General features: G+C 35.5%; 1 protein-coding gene and 1 pseudogene across 1 annotated transcript; both read right to left on the bottom strand.

Moving 5' to 3' along the window:
• Window positions 1–73: 73 nt before the first annotated feature.
• On the bottom strand, window positions 74–9,206 carry PSF1 (partner of SLD five 1). The gene is made up of 7 exons (XM_018123636.2): window positions 9,061–9,206; window positions 8,763–8,883; window positions 3,735–3,802; window positions 1,173–1,286; window positions 897–1,065; window positions 404–553; window positions 74–312 (listed from the first exon to the last, which is right to left on the bottom strand). The coding sequence occupies exons 2-7, from the start codon at window positions 8,835–8,837 to the stop codon at window positions 286–288; spliced, it is 603 nt and encodes a 200-aa protein (XP_017979125.2). The 5' UTR covers window positions 8,838–8,883; window positions 9,061–9,206; the 3' UTR covers window positions 74–285.
• Window positions 7,062–7,972, bottom strand: LOC148762104 (uncharacterized; annotated as a pseudogene).
• Window positions 9,207–27,989: the final 18,783 nt, after the last annotated feature.

The following is a 27,989-nucleotide window of genomic DNA, read 5'->3' as shown; positions in this document are numbered from 1 at the left end:
ATCATCCATGATATTGATGCCACCAAATGCCAAACAAATTAGATCATTTCATCAATATCTAAAAAAACAAAAATGGAATAATTTAGCTTATTTCTTTATCTTAATTTTCTCTTTTTTCTTGTTCAAGTTACATCTGTCTTTGCCCAGCCCTGAATGCACTTAAGAGTGAATGAGCAAACAGGTCTGGTATTAGGCTACTGTAACTGCTACTAAATACATATCAGTATGAAACATCTTTATCCTAAAGAAGAGGGTGAAGGCATCATAGAAAGACCCTTTTCAGGTTTAGCTTGTCAGCTCCTCCATTAAGCCCTATTGATACAAGGAAAATAATGAAAAGTTCAGTAAGGATTCAGCATCTCATGAGACAATTAGAGCTAACTAACCGGAAAGAGCAACCCACCCGTGCAATGTATTGCTCAGCATCAGTTCGTTTGAGAAAGTGCATTGAGTGGCGAGCAAAATTGGCAAATTTATCGCTGAGAATTATTCCGCTACCCAAATCTTCGAGGACTCTTACTTTGATGTAGGGATCTTTCGGAGGCACCATATCCTGACAAACCAAGAACTTTAGCCATTGCAATCTAGTTGACAGATGCTATGTAATGCTTTATGAGATAGAAACAAAATCTGCATATTAGAAGACCGCCAGTTTTTGGTTTATTATTTGCTTGAATACAGTTTTTTTATTTATTAGCCTGTTTTCATTATTGGCATAGTATCTTTTAAACACTTTTCATTCAGTTTTCTGTAACACCAACAACTGAATCATAATTTTCTTAAAGGCCTCCATTTTATATTTTCAATCGTAGAAGGTTTAGATTGAGATAATCCTAGAGTTGTAAGTTCACTAATAAAATGTTTAATTCATATGAGAAGAGGGAGAGAGACATTACCACATTCACATCAAGGCTCAGTTGTGACATGTATAATTTCAAAGATTTAGAATGATCTTTGAAATATTGCTCCTCTGAGTCACTGAACTTCTCTTGAATTTCACGTGGAAGTTCATGAAGCAACCCTACCTTCCATGCCAAATCTCGTATAATTTCTGCTCGGTTGTACCTGTACAAAAACTAGCAGGTGATGATAATAAACCACATCGAGTAACAAGCAAACTAGCAAGAAGCAGTTTCACTAGGAAATGACAACACAAAGTATGAGATACTTACACATATGCCATTAGGCAACGCTTGTTGCGAATTAAAGAAAGGTGGTGGATGAGTGCTCCATAGTGGTCTGCAGTTCTAGCTGTTTGAACTTCCAGTCCCTCCTCTTGCATTTTCCTATTGTAACATAAATCATGTTGATGATGGGGCAGACTTGATAAACATGCAACTAAACTTTGATCCTAAAATGAAAAAATTATATAAAGAGGCATTCCCAAGAGTACATCATAGATTGGGTAGCGAAAATCTTTGGAGAGAATATTTCATTAGTCATTTTTCAACCTCAAGCTCCATTGCAAGTTCATACACACAGCCTACTGCAGTAGCACCCATATATTTGAGAATTGAGGTAAAATTCAAGGTCACAATATTGCAGCTTTAAAGGTCTAACTTTACCAACAATTGTCAAAATTTGACATGCAGCTGATTTCAAGAATTTTCCACAACATACAGAATGAATCTCTAGGAGGTCGTAGAACAAAACTTGGAACATAAAGGGAAAGTTTGATGCGGATCCATTGACTAAAGAAATGACAGAGGTAGCACCACCTAATCTTAGCAGGTCGATGTAGTTCCAAGAAGAGGGGAATAAGGAAGGGCAAATCATTATATATATATATATATATTCTTATTAAAGTAAATTTTTTTAATTAATAATTTTCTTATTAAAATAATATTGATTAATTTTTTATTAACCTTAAACTCTTTTATTAAATGTGTTGTACTTCATAAAATTTAAATTTAGCTATACTGAAAAAATAAAATTTATATTCCATTGAATCATCAAAAAAGTTTGAGCAGTGAAAAATGTTTCTTTATCCTACACCATTTTTCCTCCTTTATTACAGAAATTCATCAGTTTAATTTAAATATTATATTTATGATAAGTTGATCTGCCATAAATTGATAGATCTCATCCTTAGATTATTCAATGAAATTTTGTCACATCAAGAAAGACAAATAATAATCGATAAAATTATAAAGTCAAATAGTATTAGTCATAAAAAACTGAGATTTATATAGCTAGTGAGTTTCAATTATTTTGTCTGACTAAAACAATATACATGATAGCTACAAATATAGAAAGGTTTTTCTTAATTAATAGATGATCCTTTTACCTATACAGATGATTAGCTTAGGAAGCTTGAATATAAACTGATTTTGAGTATTTGTGTTTGAACAATGTATTAAATTAACTATTTGATAAATGATATGATTTATTTTATCTCTTATCATAATAATTTAAATTTATTTTAGGTCTTATAAAATACAAAAATAACCAATAAATTTTTAATAGCTTAATAATTAAGTATGATGTAAATTTTTCAAAATAATTTAACAAAATAAGGAAACATAATATTTAGAAAGTCATTTAATGAAATGAATGAGAATTTTATAGAATTAATAGAATATGCATTTCAGTATTATGCATATTATAAAATAATCAAGGTAATAATAGATTAAAAAAAATAATGAGGTTATAGGCAATCAACTTTTTACTAAAACAGATCAATTATAATCTAATGATAATCAACAAAAAAGTTATCATATGTAGTGATTTGTCTTCCTAATCAATCAAAATTACTTCATATATATACTTATAAAAGTTAAATTATAATTTAATGAATATTAATAATTTTTTCCTAAAATTAGTTATATAATTATGAAGTAATACCTCCACAAGTTACTCAATGATCAACTTATATTTATTTATGAGTGGTTTAAAATTTATATGTATGACACAATTTTTTTTTTTTTTTTTGCTTTTCCTATTGCTTACGAGAGGGATGATAGTAAATTAAAAAAAAATAATGAACTTTAACACGATAATTTAAGATTTTAATAAGTTGGTCCAACAAATAAAATAATTTTTTTAATAATCTCAACTTATTAGTCAACCAAATGTTAATTAAAGAACACATACCTCACTCATAACTAATTGAATTTAATTATATTTATAAGTAATTTGGATTGATTTGTGCTAAGAAAATTATGACCTATTACTTTTTTTTTAGTTATAAGTGATTTATCACTAATTATAAAATTATATGCCCTTTTGTCATTAATTATAATTAGTTAATTTTTACTCTGTTATTATTTACATAGTGAATAAATCACTATATAACTTTCATATAATTAATAGATAGTGTGTCTTAACAAATGTTTAAAATTTGACTTATATCATTTTCTATATATATAACTAACAAAGAGTGATTGATCGCTGAAAAAGTATATGTCCAAATTCATGTGTTTTCTGTTTTTTAATTTTATGATCTCTAAATTTATTTATTAAATCTTAATTAGTTATACTATATTGTTTTCTATTTTAGATATAAAATTTATATAATTTTAATATTTTTCCTAAAATACATTTTTTACTTACATATATTTCATGTCATTATTTTTAAAATGTTAACTAATTGAAATTGATCAAATCATGATTTACACACTGATTATGTTTGATATTATGATTATAACATTTAAAAATTAAATCAACATAAAACGTATGTGAAACAAAACTAGTGAAAAAAACAGCTAAAGAAGAAAATAGCAACAAGGAATTACCGTATTAATGACTGAAGTGCATTGTGATGTTCATTGCATTCTTCAATTACTCGTTCAAACAGCTCATTCTACAAGATCACATAACATACAACAATTTAAACCAGTACAAATTCACTTAAGCACAGTTTTGACAGCATATATTATGAAATTTAATAAATAAAACTTCTAACTGAAGGGCTTAAGAATAGCAAGTATAACAAGGCAGGGCTCAAAGAATAATAACCTGGAGGTTGAGGGTTAGGCAGATCACAAAAAAACAAAAGAAAGAAAGAAAATGGTTAAGATGCATTCGATAAAATGAGTACTCATCTAAAGATCTCCATGAACAATGATGAAAACAAGTAGTCTCTCAACATTTGGCATAGCAAAAAGGAAGCATATCAAAATTTGAGGCCTTTATGCTGGTAGCCAGTCAGTGGCATGCAAAAGCATGATGATAATGTCATTAGGCAAAATGTATCCACATATACATCTCTGTGTGAGTTTCTGCTTGGAAAGAATCTACAATTATACAGAAATACAAAGGACATCTATTCTAAATTACTAATAGCCTTGCACATCCAACACATGCAAAATCCTCATCAATCTAACAGAGGTAATATTACATTAAGAATAAACCATCAATCTTGAGATATATATAGACAAATAAGCTGTTTACTTTCATGCAAAAATTGTGCATACAAACCCAAATTCAAAGACAAGCACCATACCCACCAAGCAAATTTTCAATATATTGTAACAACTAGGATCATTCGATTCTGAAACATTTAAATATATATGCAACAGAAATAATTACAATACAAAGCGAGCAAACAAGCAGCCTTACACTGACAATCTTGAGATGCCCTTTTTCATCACTAGCAAACTCTCTCACCAGCTCCTATGACTCTCTCCCGTGCATCTTCTAAAGACTAAAACTTTCAGTACCCCCCTTCAACTCTAATTTTGCCTTCAAACTCCAACATTTTTTGAAACATTTCATTTATGCAAATGATTTTAAATATTTTTCCAGTTAATTAACACATATGATTGTGATAATAGCTATTAGAATATAAAAAGAAAAAAAGATGCAAATATTATCTCAAACTCGTAAGATTCTAAGTTAAAAAGGGGATGGATTTGATTTCAACTTTCCAGTTAGTATATAAATTGACATATCTTTGGAACAGTAAGAATCAGTTTAACTCCAAGTTCCATTAACCTATTGCACATCCAAGGCTTGAGAAGATAATTGTCTTGTTCAAATCACATATACTTACGTTTCTTGATTCTAGATAATTCTAGATTAAGTGATATTTAAACAGAGCATTAGAAATTAAAATTCTTGCTGCTTTTATCCATTTGTCCTAAATGCTTGACTACATTTCTCTCTCAATATCTTATAAACATATACTGATAATTTTCACCTAAGAACACTATAGATTATGAGCATATCTGCCATAAAAATTAAAAAATAAATAAACCTAAAAAACCTTGTTTCCCCTTAAGATATGCTAGTGAACAAACTATAGTGTGGTTTAACTTTTCACTTTGATATGGTAATGTCTCATTCAGATTTCATGAGTTTATTGAACTTCTACATAAATTGCTTTTTTTATTAATGATAAGATTGGAGGTTGGAGTTTTTATGCCAAAACTTGTTGGGTTCTACCAACTCCTTTGTTAAAAAAAAATGAATTCCCAAGTTCTTCATGTTTGACAGAAAGAAAAAGAAAAGAAGAGGGATTTCAATAACTTCATGGATTAACCTAACCATAACCCCCTTCCTAACCAGTGGGCCTTTAAGGACATCTCTAAGATGCTAATAATTTGATTAAATTAAAAGGAAATTAATACAATGAAGAAGTAGGGTCTTGTACCTTGACCACCTTAACTTAATGCATGCAAAAGCATCAGCAAAATAAGCTGGGAGCAACCTGGTTAAGGGATCCACCCCTTGTTTGATAATCCCTAGAATTCATGAAATTTTCTACCAAAGAAACACAGAACAAAACAGGGGAGAGATTATCTTGCAAACCCAACCCCCAACACCCCAGAAATTGAAATTTATTTTAGTACAATAAATGTTCCCATTGGAAAAGATTCTTCCAAGGAATCAAAAGGAAAAAGAATAACAAAAAAAAAAAACCTTTTGTTCTTAATTAGGAAAACAAAAAAGAAAAGTAGATCAAATCAAACCCCTACATGCATGTATTTAAGTAATAAATAAGTGCTCAAAGTTTCCAGTTAGCTAGCAGGATTGTGCTGAAACTAGTATCATATGGGTTTAATATTTTTCAGTTAAAAAAATCTTAAGGAATTTAAAGCTCCAGAAGAAGTAAATTAGGAATTTAAGACAAAACAAACCATAGGCAAAAAAGAAAAGACATTTCAACAAGGACAATACCTTATAGGTCAATAACATAGATGCCATTAAATTTGGGAAACTTTTGTCTGCATATCTTCTAATATATGTACAGTAACATTGCCAAGTTAAATAGGATGGAGAGGCTGTAAAGATAAATTGTATTTCAGTCATAACAATGAAATCTTTAATTCATCATCCCAACCCCTTTTCTTTTTTAATTTTCATACCAGCTATAATGATCTTTCTTAGTAAGAACTTGAACTTACGACCGAGTTATCACTATAGAAGATCTCCATAGCAATTGAGAGAACAAGTTACAGAGGATAACAATGGAGACATTGGACCTTTTCATAATCTGATTTATAATCAAATAGAATGCACTCTTTTCATGCCAAACATATAATCTAAAAAGCTGAGAGGTAACTTAGAAGCTATGAAAGATAATATGAGCTGTATAAGACTTGGCAACTCACTGCCACCCACTTGCCTCAGTCAAAGGCAGTCCATGAACAATGTCAAAACATGAAGCAAGTCTTTATTAAAACCTTTTAGTTGTTCTACTCTTATCTGCATTTCTTCAAAATTCGAAACCTTTAGTTAGCACATGTATTACCTAAATATTTGAGGTCCATTTGATTGATGTTTTTTAACTTTTTGTTCTTGTCTTTGGTTTTCTGTTATGTTTTATTATTTACTTTTTCCTTTCTATTCATTTGTTGCCCAAAAAAAAAGTAAAAAGCAAAAGCATCAACCAGATGGAGCCTTAGTTAATGCCTTCAAAAGCATTAAAAGACATGAAGGTCAACCATGAAGAATACTCTTAGCTGTCTAAAATACCTTCCTTTGCTTTTAAATGATTAATGTAATAGCTTATTACTTAGAATACAAACTCTCCTAGTACACTATCATTTTTCTCAAAAAGGAAAAGAACATAAACGAAACAACATATTTTTCCTAAATGTGTTCACTAAGCTTAATTTTCAGGCCAAAACAACTTGGAAAAGACACAGCCAAAATTTGCAGAATGAGATTACCTCAATCTGCAGTTTCTTTTCATAAAACCCTGCTTTGGAAGTCACATCTGTGGCAAGTACCCCAATTCACAAAGTGCTCCCAGCTTCCAGCAGCTTCAACTTGGCTTCCTTAAGCTCCTTGGCAACACACTCACCCATATGAAGGGAAGGAACAGAACACCCCTTAAACACTTCATCATGCCAGGAGTGTAAAATATGACAGGCACAACAATGCAGTGAGCTCCTGATTTCTCAAGGAAAACCATTGTAATCCATAGATTTTCAACAATCTGGGCATGATGGAATTGTGAATGTTCATTTCTACAGCACAGAGAAGAAAAATTCTTCTCCAGGGATGAAGGCTCCCTATTCAACAGTGGATCAGAGCAAAGAAAAAAAGGCATGAAATTCTTTCATTGTCTTTACTCCAACACACTAGTTTTCTGATGAAATTGAGAGTAGAATCAACAGATACCCCTGCAATTATTTTGACAGCATTTGGATGACTAAGCAAGGCCAGCAGAGCTGCTTAAAGAAGCTGTACCTGAGCTTGAACTTTTCCTAGATTCAGGAAATTTCCCACTTTCATCAGTGTGTAAGATCACTGAGCATGGGGACATAGCTAGAACTGGATTCAACCTTCTCTTACAAAGATTTCTCTGCCTAGTTATACAGCCTGATCTGTGAGAAGGGCAACAATCCAGTGACATTAGCAAGCTTCTATCCAACACCTCTACATAAAAGTATCAAATGGAACCCAACATATGGGTATAAGATTCTAAATTCCACAGGCAAATATGAGCTTCTGGCAACTGAAATCCACCTCCAAAAGCTAATTAATTTTAGCCAAAAATTCATTGTTCACCTGAGAAGGCCATACATAGAAACCATCTCAACAATAAAATCCCAACTTTCAGAAACTGCTAATTGAAAAACTACTCAGAAGACCACTTATAGCATCTTCTCCCTTGATTCCTACCTTCTACAACCAAAACCCACTTACAGAACTAGCCAAAAGTTCACATTTGATCCTTCTTCAACCTTCGAAAACCAAAACTTTATCATAAACCTTACAAACAAAAGCCAAGCTTTTCTAAATTTAGCTTGCAAAAGATAAAACTGCTCAAACAAAACAAACCAATTCCAAAACGACAAAACTAACCAAGTAGGATTGTCCTGGCATATTCCAGACACAAAAGCAAAAACCGATTCAAAACCCAGGAGGGCTTCCCTCTCTGTGCTTCCGGAGTTTAAAAAAGAGAAGCCAAACAAAAAGAACCAAAAATCAACAAAGGCAAAGAGAAGGCACAAAAGCTCCAAGCTCTGAGGACTTTCTTGATATGCAGCAGTAATTTAGAGATGGGACCAGCAGTAATTTAGAACATCTATTCTGAATTACTAATAGCCTTGCAGATCCAACACTTGCAAAATCCGCATTAATGCTTTAGAAGTAAACTGTCAATCTTCAAAAATATTTAGACAAACAACCTATTGACGTTTATGCAAAAACTGTGCATACACACCCAAATTCAAAGAGAAGAAGCATACCCACCAAGCGAATTTTCAGTACATTGTAGAAACGAGGTTCATTCATTTCTGAACATTTAAATAAATAAATAAATGCAGCAGAAATAACTTCAATACAAAACGAGAAGCGAGCAGCCTTACGTTGAAAATCTTGAGATGCCCTTTTTCACCACTGGCAAACTCTTTTACCAGCTCGTACGCCTTTCTCCCGTGCATCTTCTAAAGATTAACACTTTCACTACCCCCTAAACTCTAATTTTACCTACAAAATCCAACATTCTTTGAGAAATTTCATCGAACACGTTGCATAATTTAAAAAATATACATAAATGCAAGTGATTACGCTTTAAGAAGTGTGTAAATAGAGAAAGAAGAAAGGAGATGTTAAAAAGTCGTGAAATAGTAAAAGTGGATTTTTAGAGAAAACAAGCATAAGTACCTGTTTTGGGTGTTTGGCAGAAAAGAAAGCGCGAGAAAGTGAAGGAAAGTGAAGAGAAAACAAGATTCTTTGGATCTAATAGCATGGCGGAGGTTTTGGCGGGTACTTTTTTAATTTTTAAATTTAGCGCCACTAGATGACCAAATTGTTCGTTTTTGGGGCTTTTTGGGCTTTATTATGTTTTGGGCCAATTATGATTAATGAATCACTAGCCTCATCATGTACACTGAATAACTTTAAAACAAAAAGACCATAATTAAAGAAAAAAATTAAAATTCCGGTTGGTATTTTTTACTTTTTGAAAGAAAAATAGAAAGTAAAAATATCAAAAAAATCAATAAAAAGTTTAAAGATAAATAACAAAAAGTAAAATAATAGCATAAGAATCTAAAAAGTCTATGAACTATTTAAAAAATTTAGATAAGTTTTTATTTTTTTATTATATTTAGTTAAGTCTCTATATTTTTATTTTAAGTCAAATAAATCCTTAAAATTAAAAGTTGATTAATTTTCATTAGTTAAAATGTTACTTATCATTTTTATACCATTTGAAGTTGACGTGAAATTTGAAAATATGACATGACTATGTGTCACAGTCATAGAGTGAAACCATGTGAATCTTACATCGAAGAGATATACTTTTAGCGAGTAGAACCATAAATTTCACATCAGCTATATACTAAAATAATTCTAGGCATTTAAGAGTTTACATCACCTTCAACCTATAAAAATCTTTTTGTGGAATAAAATCATGAAGTTAACGAGCTAAAGCGGACAATATTTGACAATGGTTAATATGGACCATGACGCTATGTCATCATACAACATCATTATTTATTATGACATGTCAATATATCATGTCAACACCGTACGGTATAATAGTTAATCAACATTACTTATAAAAGTATATTTAATTCAAAATAAACGTGTAATAATTTAAAAAGAATAAAAACTTATTTGGATTTTTCTGAATACTTAAGGAACTTTTTTTTAGGTATTATGACTAAACATATCAACCAAATAAATCAAAATTATTTGAAGTTGCACTTTTTTCTTAAAGAGAAGTTAATATTATATATAAATATACATATATATTATGTACACAAATTTAAATATGAACATTTTATTATTTTGTAATTTAATTTGTAGCAAAGTTGGTCTCAAACAAAATGATGTGCATTTATTTACTACATGGGGGATAACGGGTGATACATGTTGTCGTTAATGGTGTATATATTCAAAGCTGAAGTAAATGGCTGTACACGGCTTTTGTTTGGATATGGGCAATGGAACATGTTAGAATTATTTGTAAACCCGGGTCTCCCTAAGTCTAAGTTGTAGGGGTGTTAAGGTTTGTTGGTTAATTTTTACTTATATGTAATGGTAAGTCCAAGGCCAATTTGATTGTTGGCAACAGCAATAAAAATTGCGTACTGTTTTTTTTTTTTAAATATAATATATAAAAAAGCTTTTAAATTATTTTAAAAAATTTAAATAAATTCTTATATTTTATTGTGTTAAATTAAGTTCTTATATTTTTATTTTGAGTCAAATAAACACTTATGACTAATTATTTACTTAATCAAAATATTATTTGTTATTTTATATCGCTTGACACTAATGTAGCATATGCTAAAATATCATAATTGATTATAATGTGATATGCTGGCATAACATAATTGATGATGACATGACATGATATGCTAATTTAGTATGATAATATGATCATGTGGTATTTTTTACCCTCCATGTCAATGTCATTTCAATGTCATGTGAATATAAAATGACAAGTGATATTTTCATTAATCACAATTAGTCAATCATTAATCATAAAGGCTTATCTAATCTAAAATAAAAATACGAGAGTTTGATTAAATACAATAAAAAAAATAAGAACTTATTTGAATATTTTTAAATAGTTTAGGAGTTTATTTGAGTATTATGTCGAAAAAATGATGTAAATCAACTCAACCATTGAAATAATAATAAAATTAATAATTGGCCGTTTTTAATATGCTTCATTACTTATTTCATTTAAATTAATGAAACTTCATAATTGAAAGTGATATTGCTCTCCTATTTAAATTTCTTTTTCTTGATTCATGACAATTCAGGAAAAATAAGATAAAGTAAGGTGCCAAATTGTAGACACTAAAAAAATAATAAAAATAAAATAAAAAATAAATATATAAGTATAAAATATATAAAATATATAAATAATTAAAAAGAGAGAGAGAAGGAAATGAAAGGTACGAATGGCAGGGTGCGGACGCACCCTGCCAGGCGCCACCTTCACCTTGCCAGACGCGAAAAATTCGCGTCTGGCAGGGTAGTGGGAGGTGCCCCCTTTAACCTAGTATAAAAGGGGCACTGTAGCATCCATCCGAGGGGGGGCCCGAACCTGCAAACCAAAGAGAAAATTGAGATAAAAAAAATCCCGAAAAGTAAAAAAAAAATCAAATTCCTAGCTTTCTAACAGCCCCCAACAATCCACAAAAATCAAGAAATATACCAAAATATACCAAAAATTCATAAATACACACAGTGAGAGAGGGATTTTTTGGTTCATTTTTTTTCTTTGGGGGGGGGGGGGGGGGGGGTTGTTGCTGTCGACTAGGGAAGAAGACGTTGGGATGGTATCGTCAGTTAGGATGGAAAAGCTTTGGGGTAGGTCACTGGCGGGAGGAAGGAACTGAGAGAGAGAGCTTCGGGTTGCGTCGCCAATGTGAGGGCACCTACAGATTTGCGGCAAAGGGGAGTTCGCCAGTAGGAGAAGACGTAAAGGGAGAGCTGACCGGCGGTGGTTGAGAGATTTAGGGAGAAACTGGTCATCGGCGGGAGGAAGGAGAAGAGAAGGGAATTTGTTAGAAAGAAGGCAGAAAGGTTTTTTTAGAGAGAGAAACAAAAAGGAAAATGAAGAGAAAGAAAAGGAAAATAGGGTTTTATAGCTAGGGCTCAGAGGGCTTAAATGACGTCGTTCGGTAACTCACCCAAAATCTGCTTTATTCCCTCCAAACAGCGTCATTTTGGGCGCACCAAGGGCTGCTGAACAAGGCACCAAAATGGTGCGTTTTGGGAGAAGTTTGAGGGCCTTGGGAAGCAGATCAGTTGGAGCGATCTGATTATCTTGGACCACTTTAGCCCATAAAAGGTAAATTTTTTCTGATTTGGTCTTTCTGGTTGTGTTTGGCTTAATGTTTGATAGGAAGGTAAATTAGTTTTAGTATGTTATTAGGTAAAATAAAAAGATAAAATACCTTTAAAATGATTAGATGTTAGGAGAAAATAGAAGTAATAATAATAAATAAAAAGAAAGAAGAAAAATATAAAGATGGATGAGGATAAAAATAGAATGTTTAATGATATATAAAAAAATTGATGATAAAAGATGAGAGTAGATAAAAAATATAAGAATATATATATTTTTGTTTATATAATAAATAATAATAAAATTAGAAAGAGATAGGTATTTGGTTACAAAAGTAGATAAAATAAAATAAAATAAATAAAATATATAACAAAACAAATAAATACATTTAATTGCTAAAACTAAATATATAATATATACACACGTAAAATGTAATGGAATAAAATCGGTAAATGACAAGCAAATCAAAGGAGATAATTTTACATAAAATATAGAGTTGATGAAAATGGGATAAGATAGTTAGTTATTTAATATAGACAAAATTGTTTAATTCAATACCGATAATGGGATAATCGGTCGAGACGAGAGAAGTCGCAATCCCGAGCCTATATTCCCTAGGTTCTGAATCTGAATCAAGGCTCCACTAGTACGATGGGAGGGCCTCGATTTCAAGATCCCGAAATTTTAACAGATAAAGAATTTGACTATACAAAATCATTCAAAAAAATAATAAATAAATTATAGATAAAAAAAGAAAAAATAAAAATAATAATAATGATAATTCAAATATGTATATAATAAATTTGTGATATCCATGACATAAAATAGACAAATAATAAAGACTATTAATAAAGAAGATCCAAGACAATAAATAACTTAAAATTAAGCATTAAGTATCTAGTGGTGCAAGGTATAGATTAATAAATATTATATAAAAGAAATAAGATAGGAAATATCAAGGAAATATAGGAGAAACTTAGAATAAAAAAATGTAAAAGAATAAAATAAAATGATATGACAATAAAAAAATAAAATAAAATGGTAATAATAATAATAATAAAAATAGTTAATTGCATTAGCATAGCACATATACATTGCATCACACATATCATTGCATATAAGTATTTTTGTTTACGAGTTGAGCCCCGATGATGGGATTTTTCGAAGATCTTGCGAAGGCTAGTTTCTCCCGGAAAGTTTCCTAGGTGAAAGGGTGCCCCCGAGTCCCACCAGTATGATGGGATGGCTCATGAAACATATTTAATAAAAGGCTTTAGCTTGTATTAGGTTCATTATGCACGAAAATATTATTTTAAAAGAAAACGTACGATGACTTCGATGATGGGAATTATTCGTTGAATTTGCGAAGGCGAGTTTCTCGGATAATTCCCTAGCTAAGAGAACACCCCGGATCCCACCAGTACGATGGGCGGAGTCGGGAAAACGTCCTTGATAAAAAGTTATTCGTCCGATATTTTTATCCTACGTCATGCATTTCATCTTGCCTCACATTTGCATTCCATTTTAGGTTAAATAGAAAATAAAATAAGAGAACAATAACTAAGGAAATATAGGAAGTAAAAAAAAAAATCAAAGCCTAATAGGATAATCTAAAAAATGGTACCGTTCATGGAACGGGCGTCCTGGTGGTGCTAATTCTTCTCCGGGCGTAACCGAACTCCTGAACTTAGATCTAGAGAAACGTAGACCAGTTTAAGGTTCTTTTCGATGGGCCTAAAATTAATTTAAGGTTTCATCGATTAGAATTGAGTTAATAAGTGGCCAATCGTGTAGACACTAAAATTATAAACACAAAAATGAACCAAAAAAATATATATATAATAAAAATAATAAAAATTAAAAAAAACAAAGAAGAAATGAAAAAGAAGGGAGAGAGGTACGACTGGCAGGGTGCGAACGCACCCTGCCAGGCACCTCCCTCACCCTGCCAGACGCGAAAAATTCACGTCTAGCAGGGTAGTGGAATGTGCCCCCCAGTGCCCAGGGACAAGGCAGTGGAGAGTGCCCCCTCCAAAGCCCAAGAACAGGGTATAAAGGGGAGGGGGCACTGTAGCATTCGGGGGGGGGGGGGGGGGGGGGGGGGGCATTCAAACCCAAGAAAAAATCCCCGAAAACCTGCAAGCTAAAGGGAACAGTGGAAGCAAAAAACAAGCAAAAAAGAAAAATCCCAGTCTAGCAGCCACAACAACCCAAAAAATTTCTCAAAAAAATATGAAAAATATGCAATGGGAGAGAAAGTCGACAAAAGTCGACAAATATGCGGTAGTTGAGAAGTCGACTGGCAGTAGGAGAGAGAAAAGTCGACAAAGCGCAAGAGAAGGGTGAGAGAGAGGAAGCCCGACCGTCGCGCCACCAGACCCGACACAAGGAAGAGAGCGAAAGCATTCGATCGGTGCCAAGGGGGTTCGCACCGGCAGGAGAAGAGTGAGAGAAAAGAAGCTCGACCGTCGCGCCACCAGATCTGTCGACCCGGGAAAGAGGAGCCGATCCAGGTGGGGAGCGACGCCACCGGTTGGGGAGCCGACCGTAAGGGAATCTGTGAGGCCACCTGCAGATCGGCGACAAGGAGGAGTTTGCCGACGTGAGTCCTCTTGCAGATCGACGGCCAAGGGGAGTTCGCCAGCGTGAGAAGGAGAAATCCAGCAGAATCCAATTTGTTTAGAGAGAAGGGAGAGAGTTAGACGGCTAGAGAGAGAAACAAAAAAGGAAAATGGGGAGAGAGGAAAGAAAAAGAGGTTTTTATAGCTAGGGCTCGGAGGCCTTAAACGACGTCGTCCTGTAACTCACCCAAAGTCCAATTTATTCTCTCCAAACGGCGTCGTTTTGGGCGTACCAAGGGCTGCTGGACAAGACACCGAAACGGTGCATTTTGGGAGAGGCCTGAGGGCCTTGGGAAGCAGACCAGTTGGAGTGATCCGATTATCTTGGGCCACTTGAGCCCATAAAAGGTAAATTTTTTCTAATTTGGTCTTTGTGGTTACGTTTGGCCCAATATTTGATAGAAGGGTAAATTAGTTTTAGTATGTTATTAGGTAAAATAAAAAGATAAAATACTTTTAAAATGATTAGATGTTAAGAGAAAATAGAAATAATAATAAAAAACAAAGAAGGAAAATATTTATTACAAATATATAATAAATTTATAAAATAATAAATAATAAAAAATAATGATAATAAAATCACCAAAAAGGAAAAATAGTAATAAAATATCATGATGTTGTCCATAAGTATAATGCCGATGATGGGATGATCGGTCGGGACGCGAGAAGTCGCAATCTCTGGCTTATATTCCCTAGGTTCGAAATCTGAATCAAAGCTCCACCAGTATGATGGGAGGGCCTCGATTTCAAGATTCCAAAATTCTTAATAAATAAAGAGTTTGACTATACAAAAAAAAATTACTTGATAAAAATAATAAATAAATAATAAATGATAAAAAAAATAATAACAATTCAAACATATAATAAATAATTAATTTGTAAAAATGCAATATAAAAAACAATTAAATAATAATAAATGTTAAAAATATATATATATATAATAAATAAATAAATAAAAAAACAACTAATTTAAAATTAAGCATTGAATATTAAATGGCATAAACTATAAAAAATGTAAAAAAATAAAAATAATAAATATATATATATATATATATATATATATATATAATAAGATCTTAGATATTAGGTTTGAATAAAAGATTGCTTATGAAAAATATAATAATAAAAATATAAAAATATATAAAATAAAAATAGTATAATAAAAAAATATATAATTTTTGTTCACTAAAATAACATAGAATTATAAACAATTTGTCTAATTATAAATGGAAAACATAAGAACTTAGAACAAAAAAATGTAAAGTATAAAAAAAATAATAATAAGAAATAAGAATAGAAAATATGATAATAAAATATATAATAAAATAATAATAATTAATTAATAATAACAAAAAATATAGATAATTGCATTAGCATAGCATATATATATTGCATCATACATATCATTGCATATAAATATTTCTGTTTTCGAGTTTAAGCCCCGATGATGGGATCTTGCGAAGGCGGGTATTTCTCGAAAAGTTTTCTAGGTGAAAAGACGTCCTCGGGTCCCACCAGTATGATGGGAGGGCTCGAGAACCATCTTTAATTAAAGGCTTTTGCCCTAATTAGGTTCATTATGCACAAAAATATTATTTTAAAAAGAAAACGTACGATGACCCCGATGACGGGAATTATTCGTCGAATTTACGAATGCGAGTTTCTCGGATAATTCCCTAGGTGAGAGAATATCCCGAGTCCCACTAGTATGATGGGCGGATTCGAAAAAATATCCTCGATAAAAGGTTATTCGTCCGGCATTTTTATCTCACGCCATGCATTTCATCTTGCCATCCATTTGCATTCTATTTTAGGTTAAATAAAAGATAAAATAAAAGAATAATAATTAAGGAAATATAGTGAAATTAAAAATTAAAGCCCAATAGGATAATCTAAAAATGGTACCGTTCATGGAACGGGCGTCCCGAGGGTGCTAATCCTTCCCCGGGCATAACCGTACTCCCGAACCTAGATCTAGAAAATCGTAGACCAGTTTAAGGTTCTTTTCGGTGGGCTTAAAATTAATTTAAGTTCTCATCGATTAGAATCGAGTCAATAGGTGGCCAATCGCACCTAGTAAAAAAGATTGGTGGCGACTCCTAGTTTAATTTTTTAGTGAGTTTCCACATTCGCGTCTGGCGGTCGGGTTCCCGGACCTACACGTTACGACAGATGGCGACTCTACTGGGAACTGCCGAGAGTCGAACCATTAAATAATAATAGGTTATCCAAGGTTTTAAATAATTCAATAATTTCTTAGTGTTAATGATTTGTTCTACATATTTGGTCTGGTGTATTAGTTTATTTCGCATTTATTGCTTTTAATAATTGTGGGGATTTAGGGTAGAGGGATGTGAGATTATTACTCCAAACTCGATGTTTTCCTTCACACACAGCACATTTTGCATTCATACATAAACCCTCCACCCAGGTTATGTCCTTTTTAGGAGGGAGTTTAGTAGCTACGCTCTCGTGAGGTGATAACCTCCGCACGGGCTAGTGAAGACTCCCACTCAAGTTGAACCTAGTCCGTTTGAAGCTTGTAATGGGTGAGGACCGGGGTGCCTTACTAGTCCACATAGACGACAGTGAGGAACGATTTGGGAACCTTAACTCTGTTTATAAACCCCACTCAGCATATAGAGTACCGAGAGTAGCTTAACCCTAGGTAGGGCCATACCCGGTGAAAATATACCCTGTAAATAGGTACACATGAAGGAATTTCTTCCACTCCCTCTATCTTAAATTATGCCAGGAGATAATAAAGCATCGTGGAGTAGACAATAATACCCATGATATTGCTTATTATTCTCTCATTATTTTTAACACTCCATTCTTTCTTTTTACCATACTAACTTAAGTTTATTTTGCTTGTCATGCGCATGTTACATGTTCATTTGCATGCATCGTAATTGCATATAGGAGAAATATTGGCTACACAATATTCAACCTAAGAGATCCCGGTTATATCCATGGCATCGTCATCGGCAGGTCCGCTCAACATATACAGAAAATGACTATGAGATAGAATTACAGATAGGGCAGATCCAACGAGAAAAAGGAGACTGTTTGACCCAAGGACATGTCTCAACTTTACCCGAGAGAGTTCACTTGGACCTTTAGCAGAATGACTTCACAGAGATGGTAGGAATTTGAGAACAGTGGAGACGTGCTCACCGAAACAATTTTCAAAACAAGTATGGACACATTACATGGCTCCTATATGTACCTGTTGATGACCAGATGCTCCGAGCCATTGTCCAGTTTTGGGATCCCTCATACCGTTGCTTTGTCTTTAACAAGGTGGACATGACCCCTACCATAGAAGAGTACTCCTCTCTGCTCTGGATAGATCACATGCACCTGATAAGATCTATTGGAGGGCCCAAAAGACTGGACACCGGTGAAAGTTGGCCAAGTTGTTAGGAATGACTACGGTAGAAGTGGATCAGCATTTGAAGAAGAAAGGAGACACAGAATGTCTTTCGTGGAGTTTCTTGAACGGATATATTAAAAAACACATGGATGATGAACAAGGTTTCCTAGCTTTCGCAATGGCGATCTATGGCTTAGTGGTCTTCCCGAAGGTTCTAGGTCATGTGGAGGTGTCAGTCATAGACTTCTTTGATCAGGTGACAAGGAGCATGAACCCGGCCTCATCCATCTTAGCTGAAACCTTCAAATCCTTGAATTTCTCTGGACGCAAAGGTGAGGGACGATTCATCGGATGTGCTCAACTCCTAACCATATGGATCAAAAGCCACTTCGAATGCAAAGAGAGCAGATTTTGAAAGCTTTATCTATCTGCGAGTTGTCCTATCCTTGAGTTCTGCGAAAGTGAATGGCCCGACTGCAAGAGGAAAGAAGAGTGGGTTGCAAGGCTCCGGAGGTTAATGAGCATTGAAGTGACTTGGAAAGCTCCATGGATGCCACAAATGCAAGTAATGTATAAATGTGGGGACAAGCCATGGGTACCACTGATGGGACCATGGGGAGCCATCAGCTATGCCCCGATAATGGTACAGAGACAGTTCGGATCTGAACAATTCGTGCCCATGACTCACCAGCTCGACTAGTTAGAGTTTACATATGGAGAGCCGGAAATGCTAAAGAGAATTGAGGAAATTGCACAAGATTGGAAGAAAACTTGTCGAGTGGATCAGGGAAGGGTTACCAATGAAGTCACCACAAGATATCATACTTGGCACGACCAAAGGGTGAAAAATGTCATATGCCCCCCGAAAAATCCATCAAAACATCCCATAAACCCAGAACCCCAAGATGTCCTGCTGGAGAGTGAATTGACAAGAAAAAGACTTGAAAAAGAGATGATGAATATGAAGCGGAGACATGAGGATGAGCTAGAAGAAGTGAAGAAAGAGTTGGCAAGAAAGGTACGGATGGCTTTGGAAGAGCGGGATGAGTGGCAAAGCAAATTTGAGGAAGTGAGCGTGACAAATTCTTCTCTGATTGCTAGAATGCAAGAACTCCAAAGTGCCAACAATGCTTTGCAGCATAAGGTTCAAAGATAAGAACAAACCATCCGAGAGTTGAAAAATGACTGCGACTTGTTGGAAGCTGCCATGGAGGGCTACAAGGCACAGTACGAAATAATAAGGCAAGAATATTTCCAAATGAGGGAAAGAAATGATTTGTGCACACAAAGCCTTCAAAAGAAAGAAGCTGAGATGCGATGGGTACTGAGACAGATGAGAGAAGTGGCATTTAGAACTCGAGTGATGGCAGACAAGACCGAAGAACTCAGGCAGAGATTCTTCCCAGGGATGAATTGAGTGAGTGGTTGATCGATCACCTCAGAATGGTTAGGGACCAATATGACAAAGTCGATTTTTCCTTTTGATAGTTATGTAATGGTTTTAGACAATGATGTAATCGGATATTTAAGTTTTATGGATGCGAATTTTCTTATGGTAAATGTTGGATGGCCAATATTTTTCCTATTTTTTCTTTTCTATACATTTCATTTGCATCATAATGCATGATTTAAATAAAAGTAATAAATAATAATGCACTCAACATAAATTTCTAACTTATTCTTTGAACTAATAGAACAAAATTCTAGAAAAAAAAATTCTCCACAGATACAATACAAGATCCCGTTCTAAGATCATGGGGGACGAGCATTCAGAGAGGATGGATAAGATTGAAAAGAAGTAAGAAGAAATCATGGGTTAGTTATCAAAAATTTTGGAGTTAATATCTACAAATAAAGGAAAGAGAGCGACAGGGAACTCTGGTACACCAGAAGACGTTCAACAGACAGAAACCAATACAGACCCTGTGTATCCACCAGGATTTACACCACCACCTGCAAGGAATGCATCTATTCCCATGCCATCAATGGGTCAATATCCATTTTTTGGGATGCCAATAGGGCCACCATCGACTTATGCTCAACAAAGGCCAATTGGAGGGGCAAGTCCTTCAGATCCCATCTCTATACCTGATCTGGATGATCCAAAGGAACAAGAGAAGCTCAAATGTGGATCTGTTGAATCGAAAGATAATCCCAATACCCATAAAAAAATTGACCTTTTTGAGGAAAGATTGCGCATGATAGAAGGAATGGGAATGTATTGTTCTATAGATGCAATTGAGCTCTGTCTTGTGCTAGATGTGGTCATACCCCCAAAATTCAAAGTTTCAGACTTTGAGAAGTATGATGGAACCAAGTGCCCGGTCACACACATCACCATGTATTGTAGAAAGATGGCCGCATATGCTCATGATGACAAACTCTTGATACATTGCTTATAAGATAGCCTTACTGGTGCTGCAGCAAAATGGTACGTCCAGCTAGACCGCAATCGAATCCATATGTGGAAAGACCTTGCTTGGACGTTTGTAGCTCAGTATAAGCATGTTACAGATATGGCTCCGGATCGCCTTTCTTTACAAAACGTGGAGAAGAAACCCACTAAAAGCTTCAAAGAATACGCTTAAAGATGGAGGAATGTGGCCTCTCAAGTTCAACCACCATTAACTGAGAAAGAGACCACTGTAATGTTTGTTAACACGTTATGAGCCCCTTACTATGAACGATTGGTTGGTAGTGCCACAAAGAACTTTGCTGATATGGTGATTTCAGGAGAAATGATAGAAACTGCCATTAAGCAAGGGAAGATAGAAGGAGATGATACGACAAACACGAGGAAAGGGGGAACTTTCAAGAGGAAAGAGGGAGAAGCTCAAGCCATCACTTCAGGACAACACCAAGGAGGAATATACAACCCTTACCAGCCATACCCACCATACCCCTATTACCCAACTGTGAACAACACTTCACAAAGCCCATACCTATACCCACCCATGCCAAATGCCTTTTCTAACCTGTACCCATATACTTCCATCCAACGAACACCTTACCCCACAAATATTCACCCACCTACTTTCACACCTGTTACAGCCTCAACCACACAACAAACAACACCTTCAAACAACCATACAACCGGTGAATCAAGAGGATGGCGAAACAAGAAAGAGAAAGTGCAGTTTGACCCAATCCTAATCACATATGCTGAACTCTTCACTCAGTTAGTTGCAAACCATCTGATGGCACCTTTGTACATAGAGCCATTAAAACCTCCATTCACGAGATGGTATGACACTTCCGCCCACTGTGATTATCATTATGGAATCGAAGGTCATTCGATTGAGAATTGCACGACATTCAAGCATAAGGTGCAAGGGTTGATCAAGGCAGGAATCCTGAACTTTGAAAAAAAGCCGGAACAGAATGTTAACAACAACCCACTGCCAAATCATGCTGGGGCAGGGGTAAATGCAATTGAAAGGGAGGTGTATGTTAAAAGGAACATTCGGGAAGTGGAAACCCCCATGGAGAAAATATTTGAAGCCTTGGTAAAATCCAATATGCTCGAGGTTTGGCCGGAATGTCCTAATGTGAATGACTCGGGAGATATCCAAAGACGATGTTGCTTGTATTACAAAGGATGTGTGGGGCATTTAATCCAGGATTGTAGTTCTTTCCGGAAGAAAGTGCAAAGAATGATGGACGAATCTAGGATCGAGTTTTATATGGAAGCTTCAGAGTCAACAGTAAACATGATATCCAAGGAATCCACTCACCCAATGAAGATAAAACCTTTAACCATTTTCTATGAACCAAGAGGAGAGGTTGTGGAGGACAGAACCCGTGCCAAGATGATTATCGAAATCCCTAAACCATTCCCTTACAAAGATGACAAAGTTGTCCCATGGAACTACAACTGTAGTGTACAAGTTTCAAAAGCGGAGAAATAGATAGCTGAATCTCAAGATGATGCTGCACATATAACTGGTGTTGGAGGGATTACCCGCAGCGGACGTTGCTATTCATCGAAATCATTGGAAAAACTCAAGAATGAGAAAGGAAAGGAAAAAGAGCAAGGTACGAGAGAAGAAAAGGTGCAACCTCCGAAATCGACAGACGGCTTAAAAGGACCGGTGACGAAAAAAGAAGTTGCCGAGTTCCTCAAGTTCATCAAACATAATGAATACAATGTGATCGAGCAATTGAACAGGTTGCCCGCTCGTATTTCATTACTATCTTTGCTCCTAAGCTCGGAACCACATAGGAACTCTTTGATGAGGATTTTGAACCAAGCATATGTGGATCACGATATCTCAGTTGAAAATTTAGACTACATCATTGGGAACATTTCGGTGGGTAACATAATATCCTTTAACGATGAAGAAATCCCTTCTAGAGGTAGAGGAAATTACAAAGCCTTGCATATCACTACCAAGTGTAAAGGCTGTACCATCGCAAAGGTACTGCTTGACAACAGATTGTCCTTAAATGTGATGCCCATGAAGACCTTGGCCCGTTTACCCATCAACATGTTCCACATGCGAAAGAGTCAGATGATCGTGAGAGCCTTCGACGGAACAAGGAGAGAAGTAGTAGGGGACATTGAGATACCGGTAGAAATTGGCCCGTGTACCTTTACCATTGAATTTCAGGTTATGGATATCGCTCCTTCATACAATTATTTGTTGGGAAGACCTCGGATCCATATGGCTAGGGCCATACCTTCATCTCTTCATCAGAAAGTCAAGTTCATCGTGGAAGGGAAAATTGTCTGTGTTAACGGGGAAGAGGACTTACTTATAAGCAAGCCAGCAGATACTCCTTACGTGGAAGCGACGGAAGAAGTGCTTGAATGTTCTTTTCGATCCTTCAAGTTTGTTAACACCACATATGTTGGAGAAAGAACCACACCGCCTATTCCGAGGCTTTCCAAAACCATCAAGATGGTTGTCAATCAGATAGTAGGGAAAGGATACCGAGCGAGGGTGGGACTGGGAAGAGAACTACAAGGCATTAGAAGGCCCATACGTGCTACCAAAAATGAAGAAAGGTTTGGCTTGGGGTATAAACCAACTAAGAAGGAAAGAGAAGAAATGATAGCCGAAAGAAAAAAGGAAAGGTTGGCTCGCTTTAAAGGGCATGAGTTGGAAATCCAAGGAATGACATATCCTCATCTCTACGAGACATTCCGATCTGGAGGTTGCATCTTTCCTGAATCATTCACCGTTGGGAGCCGAGAATAAGTGTTAGCTTTAGGGGAAGCCTTTTTTGATTTATCAATATGTGCAACGGAGGAAGGTGAAGAACAGTCAGGAAATGTGGATGGGATTCCTACTACATACCTCGGGCCACCGAATCTAAAGTTGAGCAGCTGGAACACCATGAGTTTACCAGTCACTTGTGATTCAATTTCAAATTAATGCAAACTAAACATCCGTGCTTATGCCCAAAAGCATTGGAATTTTATGTATCGGGCTTTTTATCATTTATCATTCTAATAAATTGACATGCGTAGTGCATTTCTCATATCTTTTCTCATGATTAACCACTTTCATTCGTGTCATTTCATCCCTTTATTTTAACTGTTTACCTATACAATAGCTCTACATATTTCAATCCCCTTTACCTTCCAAGATTCCAAATAATGAATGCGAAAATGATAATGACAGTGGTTTTGAAGTTAATTTTGAAAAAGGTGCAAGTGTCAGTGAACTTGACGATACAAAAAACGTGGAGGATTATGATTTAACTCCGGACTTGTTAAGACTAGTAGAATAGGAGGGGAGACAAATTGTCCCACATCAAGAGACACTTGAAACGATAAATTTGAGAAATGAAGAAAATAAGAAAGAAGTTAGAATTGGTATGACGTTGGTGCCAATGGAAAAAGAAAAACTAATAAAGCTACTCCATGAATATGTAGATGTGTTTGCATGGTCCTATTAAGATATGCTAGGACTCAATACAGACATTGTAGCCCATAAACTGCCTTTGAAACCCGAATGCAAACCGATTAAGCAAAAGTTGAGAAGAATTAAACTTGAAATGCTCTTGAAAATTAAAGAAGAGGTGAAAAAACAGTTCAATGCAGGATTCTTGGAAGTAGCTAAGTACCCTGAATGGGTTGCAAATATTGTCCCAGTACCTAAGAAAGACGGGAAAGTAAGAATGTGTGTGGATTATCGAGACTTGAATAGAGCTAGCCCAAAAAATAATTTTCCTCTTCCCCACATTGACACCCTTGTTGACAATACTACCCTCCATTCCATGTTTTCCTTTATGGATGGCTTTTCAGGGTATAACCAAATTAAGATGGCACTAGAAGATGGAGAGAAAACTACCTTTATAACTATGTGGGGGACCTTTTGTTATAAGGTAATGCCATTTGGTTTGAAGAATGCCGAGGCAACTTATCAGCGGGCTATGGTGACTCTCTTCCATGATATGATGCACAGAGAGGTTGAGGTGTATGTGGATGATATGATTGTAAAAGCTCGCAAAACAGAGGACCATGCAACCAATCTTGAAAGATTATTTAAGAGGTTACGAAAATTTCAGCTCAGATTAAATCCGGCAAAGTGCACTTTTGGAGTCACTTCAGGAAAGCTATTGGGTTTCATCGACAGTGAAAGAGGAATAGAAGTTGACCTGGATAAGGTTCAAGCAATCCGTGATTTGCCTCCTCCCAAAACGCAAAAAGAAGTTAGAGGATTTTTGGGAAGATTAAATTATATAGCCCGGTTCATATCATAGCTCACACTCAAATGTGACCCGATCTTCAAACTCCTTCGCAAACATAATCCGGGGGCGTGGAATGAGGAGTGCCAAGTTGCTTTTAACAAGGTTAAAGAATATCTGTTGAGTCCGCCAGTATTGGTACCACTTGTGGTCGGGAGACCCCTCCTCTTATACCTGACGGTAAATGAAGGATCCATGGGATGTGTGTTAGGACAGCATGATGAAACTGGTAAGAAAGAAAGGGCAGTTTACTACTTGAGTAAAAAGTTCACTGAATACGAGTCCAAGTATTCCTCGTTGGAAAAGATGTGTTGTGCTTTAGCATGGACGGCGCATCGACTCAGGCAGTACATGCTGTACCATACCACTTGGCTCATTGCAAAGTTGGATCCTATTAAATACATCTTCGAGAAACCTTCCTTATCAGGTAGAGTGGCAAGATGGCAAGTGTTATTGTCTAAATATGATATTGTATATGTGTCCCAAAAAGCTATCAAAGGAAGTGCAATCGCAGATTTTCTTGCAGAAAGGGTGAAAGAGGATTATGAACCAATGGAGTTTGAGTTTCCGAATGAGGACTTGATGTCAATATGCCAAACAAGTGGGGAGGAATCGGAGAAAGAGAATTGGAAGATGTTTTTCGACGGAGCTTCGAATGCCTTGGGGCATGGCATAGGGGTCGTGTTAATGTCACCAGAAGGAGATCATTATCACGTCATAGCTAAACTCAACTTCTATTGCACCAATAATGTAGCTGAATATGAAGCTTGTGTCATAGGTCTTCAGGCAGCAATCGAGAGGAAAATTCACATTTTGGAAGTGTATGGGGACTCTGCTTTGGTTATTTATCAGTTGCGAGGAGAATGAGAGACACGTGACTCGAAGTTAGTCCGGTATCACAAGTATGTTTCAAAGCTGATTGAAAATTTTGATAAAATTTGCTTCACCCATTTGCCCCGAAAGGAGAACCAAATGGCCAATGCATTAGCCACTCTGGCGGCAATGTTCAAAGTTGGTACCAATGTCAAGATTCAACCCATCATGATTAATCTTTGAGAGTGCCCCGCACACTGCTCCAGTGTAGAAGAAGAAAGAGACGGGAAACCGTGGTACCATGATATTGTGCATTATCTCAAATTTCAGCAGTACCCGGATCAAAGCTCAGAAAATGATAAGAAAACCATTAGAAGGTTGGCAATGAATTTCTTCTTGGAGGGGAACATCTTATACAAGAGAAGTAGGGATCAAACGCTTTTGAGATGCGTGGATTCAACCGAAGCTTGGAGAATAGTTGAGGAAGTTCACGAAGGAGTTTGTGGAGCACATGCAAGTGGACATAAGTTGGCAAGACAAGTCATGAGAGCAGGGTATTACTGGCTCACGTTGGAAACGGATTGTATAGACTTCGCTCGAAAGTGTCATAAGTGTCAGATATATGCGGACAAAATCCATACCCCTGCTAATTCACTGCATGTATTGACATCACCATGGCCATTCTCAATGTGGGGCATGGATGTGATTGGGTTGATAACCCCGAAGGCATCAAATGGGCATCGGTTTATTCTGGTGGCAATTGACTACTTCACTAAGTGGGTAGAAGCAGCATCTTATGCCAATGTGACTTAGAAAGTGGTATGTAAGTTCATCCAAAATGAAATAATATGCCGCTATGGTCTCCCGGAAAGGATCATCACGGATAATGCTAGTAACCTTAATAGTTCGATGATGAAAGAGGTTTGTGCCAAGTTCAAGATCAAGCATCACAATTCAACGCCTTATCACCCAAAGATGAATGGAGAGGTGGAAGCAGCCAACAAGAACATCAAAAGGATAATTGAAAAGATGACAGATGTATACAAAGATTGGCATGAGAAGTTACCTTTTGCTTTGCATGCTTATCGCACAACAGTCCGAACTTCCACGGGAGCTACACCATTCTCTTTGGTGTATGGGATGGAAGCAGTTTTGCCAATTGAAGTAGAAATTCCTTCCCTTCGGGTCCTTAAAGAAGTACAGTTGGAAGAAGCCGAATGGGTTAATGCTTGTTATGAGCAATTGAATCTCATAGAAGAAAAAAGGTTGACGGCACTTTGCCATGGGCAGTTATATCAAAAGAGAATGATAAGGGCATATGGCAAGAAGGCACATCCTCGACAGTTTCGAGAAGGAGAATTAGTATTGAAAAGAATTCTCCCAAACCAACATGATCCTCGCGGGAAATGGACACTGAATTGGGAAGGACCATTTGTGGTGAAGAAAGCTTTTTCAGGAGGAGCACTAATTTTGGCGGAGATGGACGGAAGGGAGTTTTCCAACCCAGTGAATGCCGATGCTGTCAAAAAATATTTTGCATAAAGAAAAAAAAAGAAAATTTTCAAGTTGAAAACCTGAAAAGGCAGCTTGAATTTGGGAGATGTGTTTAGGGCGAAAACCCGAAAGGGCGGTCTAGACACGAAAGAGGTCCAAGTACTACAAAAGCTTAATATAGAAAGGGTGAAGATCATGATCCGAGATGTTCATACAAAAGACAAGGGAGCTGACAAATGTGCCTATTTTGGGATAAAATTTTGAGACTACTGTTAATATCTATCGAAACAGTCATTAAGAAAGAACTGTATCCCTTTTGTATTAATCAATTTTCCCTTGTTCCTTGTCATTATGCTTGACTGTAGAAACTTCCCTTTTTTCTAATGAAAAGTAGCCTTTCTACTCCCAACAATGCCATCATTTCCATTCTTCCAAGAGAGGAGATATGAGTACATTGCATTGCATTTGTCATAAAATTGGAATGATACTTAATAAAAAGCATGATAAAGTAAGAAATGTTTGCAATATTTTGAAAAAAAAAAGATCATAATTGACAGGAAATGAAATGGAGTCTAGTAATGTAAGAAAAGAAATGAGAAAAGGCTACGAAAAGAAAGAAAGAAATGGAATTAGCAATAGAATGGAGCACAGTAAAAATGTGAAGAATGATTGGACCATGCATATGATAGAGGAAGAAAACAGTTATGAGTAATGAATTGGGGAAGACGAGAGATCGAAAGCGTGATCGATTCATCCCCCATTGATCAAAGAGAAGGCTCTA

Source organism: Theobroma cacao, chromosome 6, assembly GCF_053813885.1.
Source record: "Theobroma cacao isolate CCN51 chromosome 6, ASM5381388v1, whole genome shotgun sequence".
Classification (NCBI taxonomy): domain Eukaryota; kingdom Viridiplantae; phylum Streptophyta; class Magnoliopsida; order Malvales; family Malvaceae; genus Theobroma; species Theobroma cacao.
Note: the sequence above shows the minus strand (reverse complement) of the source record. Positions and strands in the feature narration are given on the sequence as shown.

Coding starts and splice junctions, on each gene's coding strand:
- PSF1 (XM_018123636.2), bottom strand. CDS start 8,837: ATGCACGGGAGAAAGGCGTACGAGCTGGTAAAAGAGTTTGCCAGTGGT. Junction 3,803..8,762: donor GGCATCTCAAGATTTTCAAC/GTAAGGCTGCTC, acceptor GTGATCTTGTAG/AATGAGCTGTTTGAACGAGT. Junction 554..896: donor TGAGCCTTGATGTGAATGTG/GTAATGTCTCTC, acceptor TTGGTTTGTCAG/GATATGGTGCCTCCGAAAGA.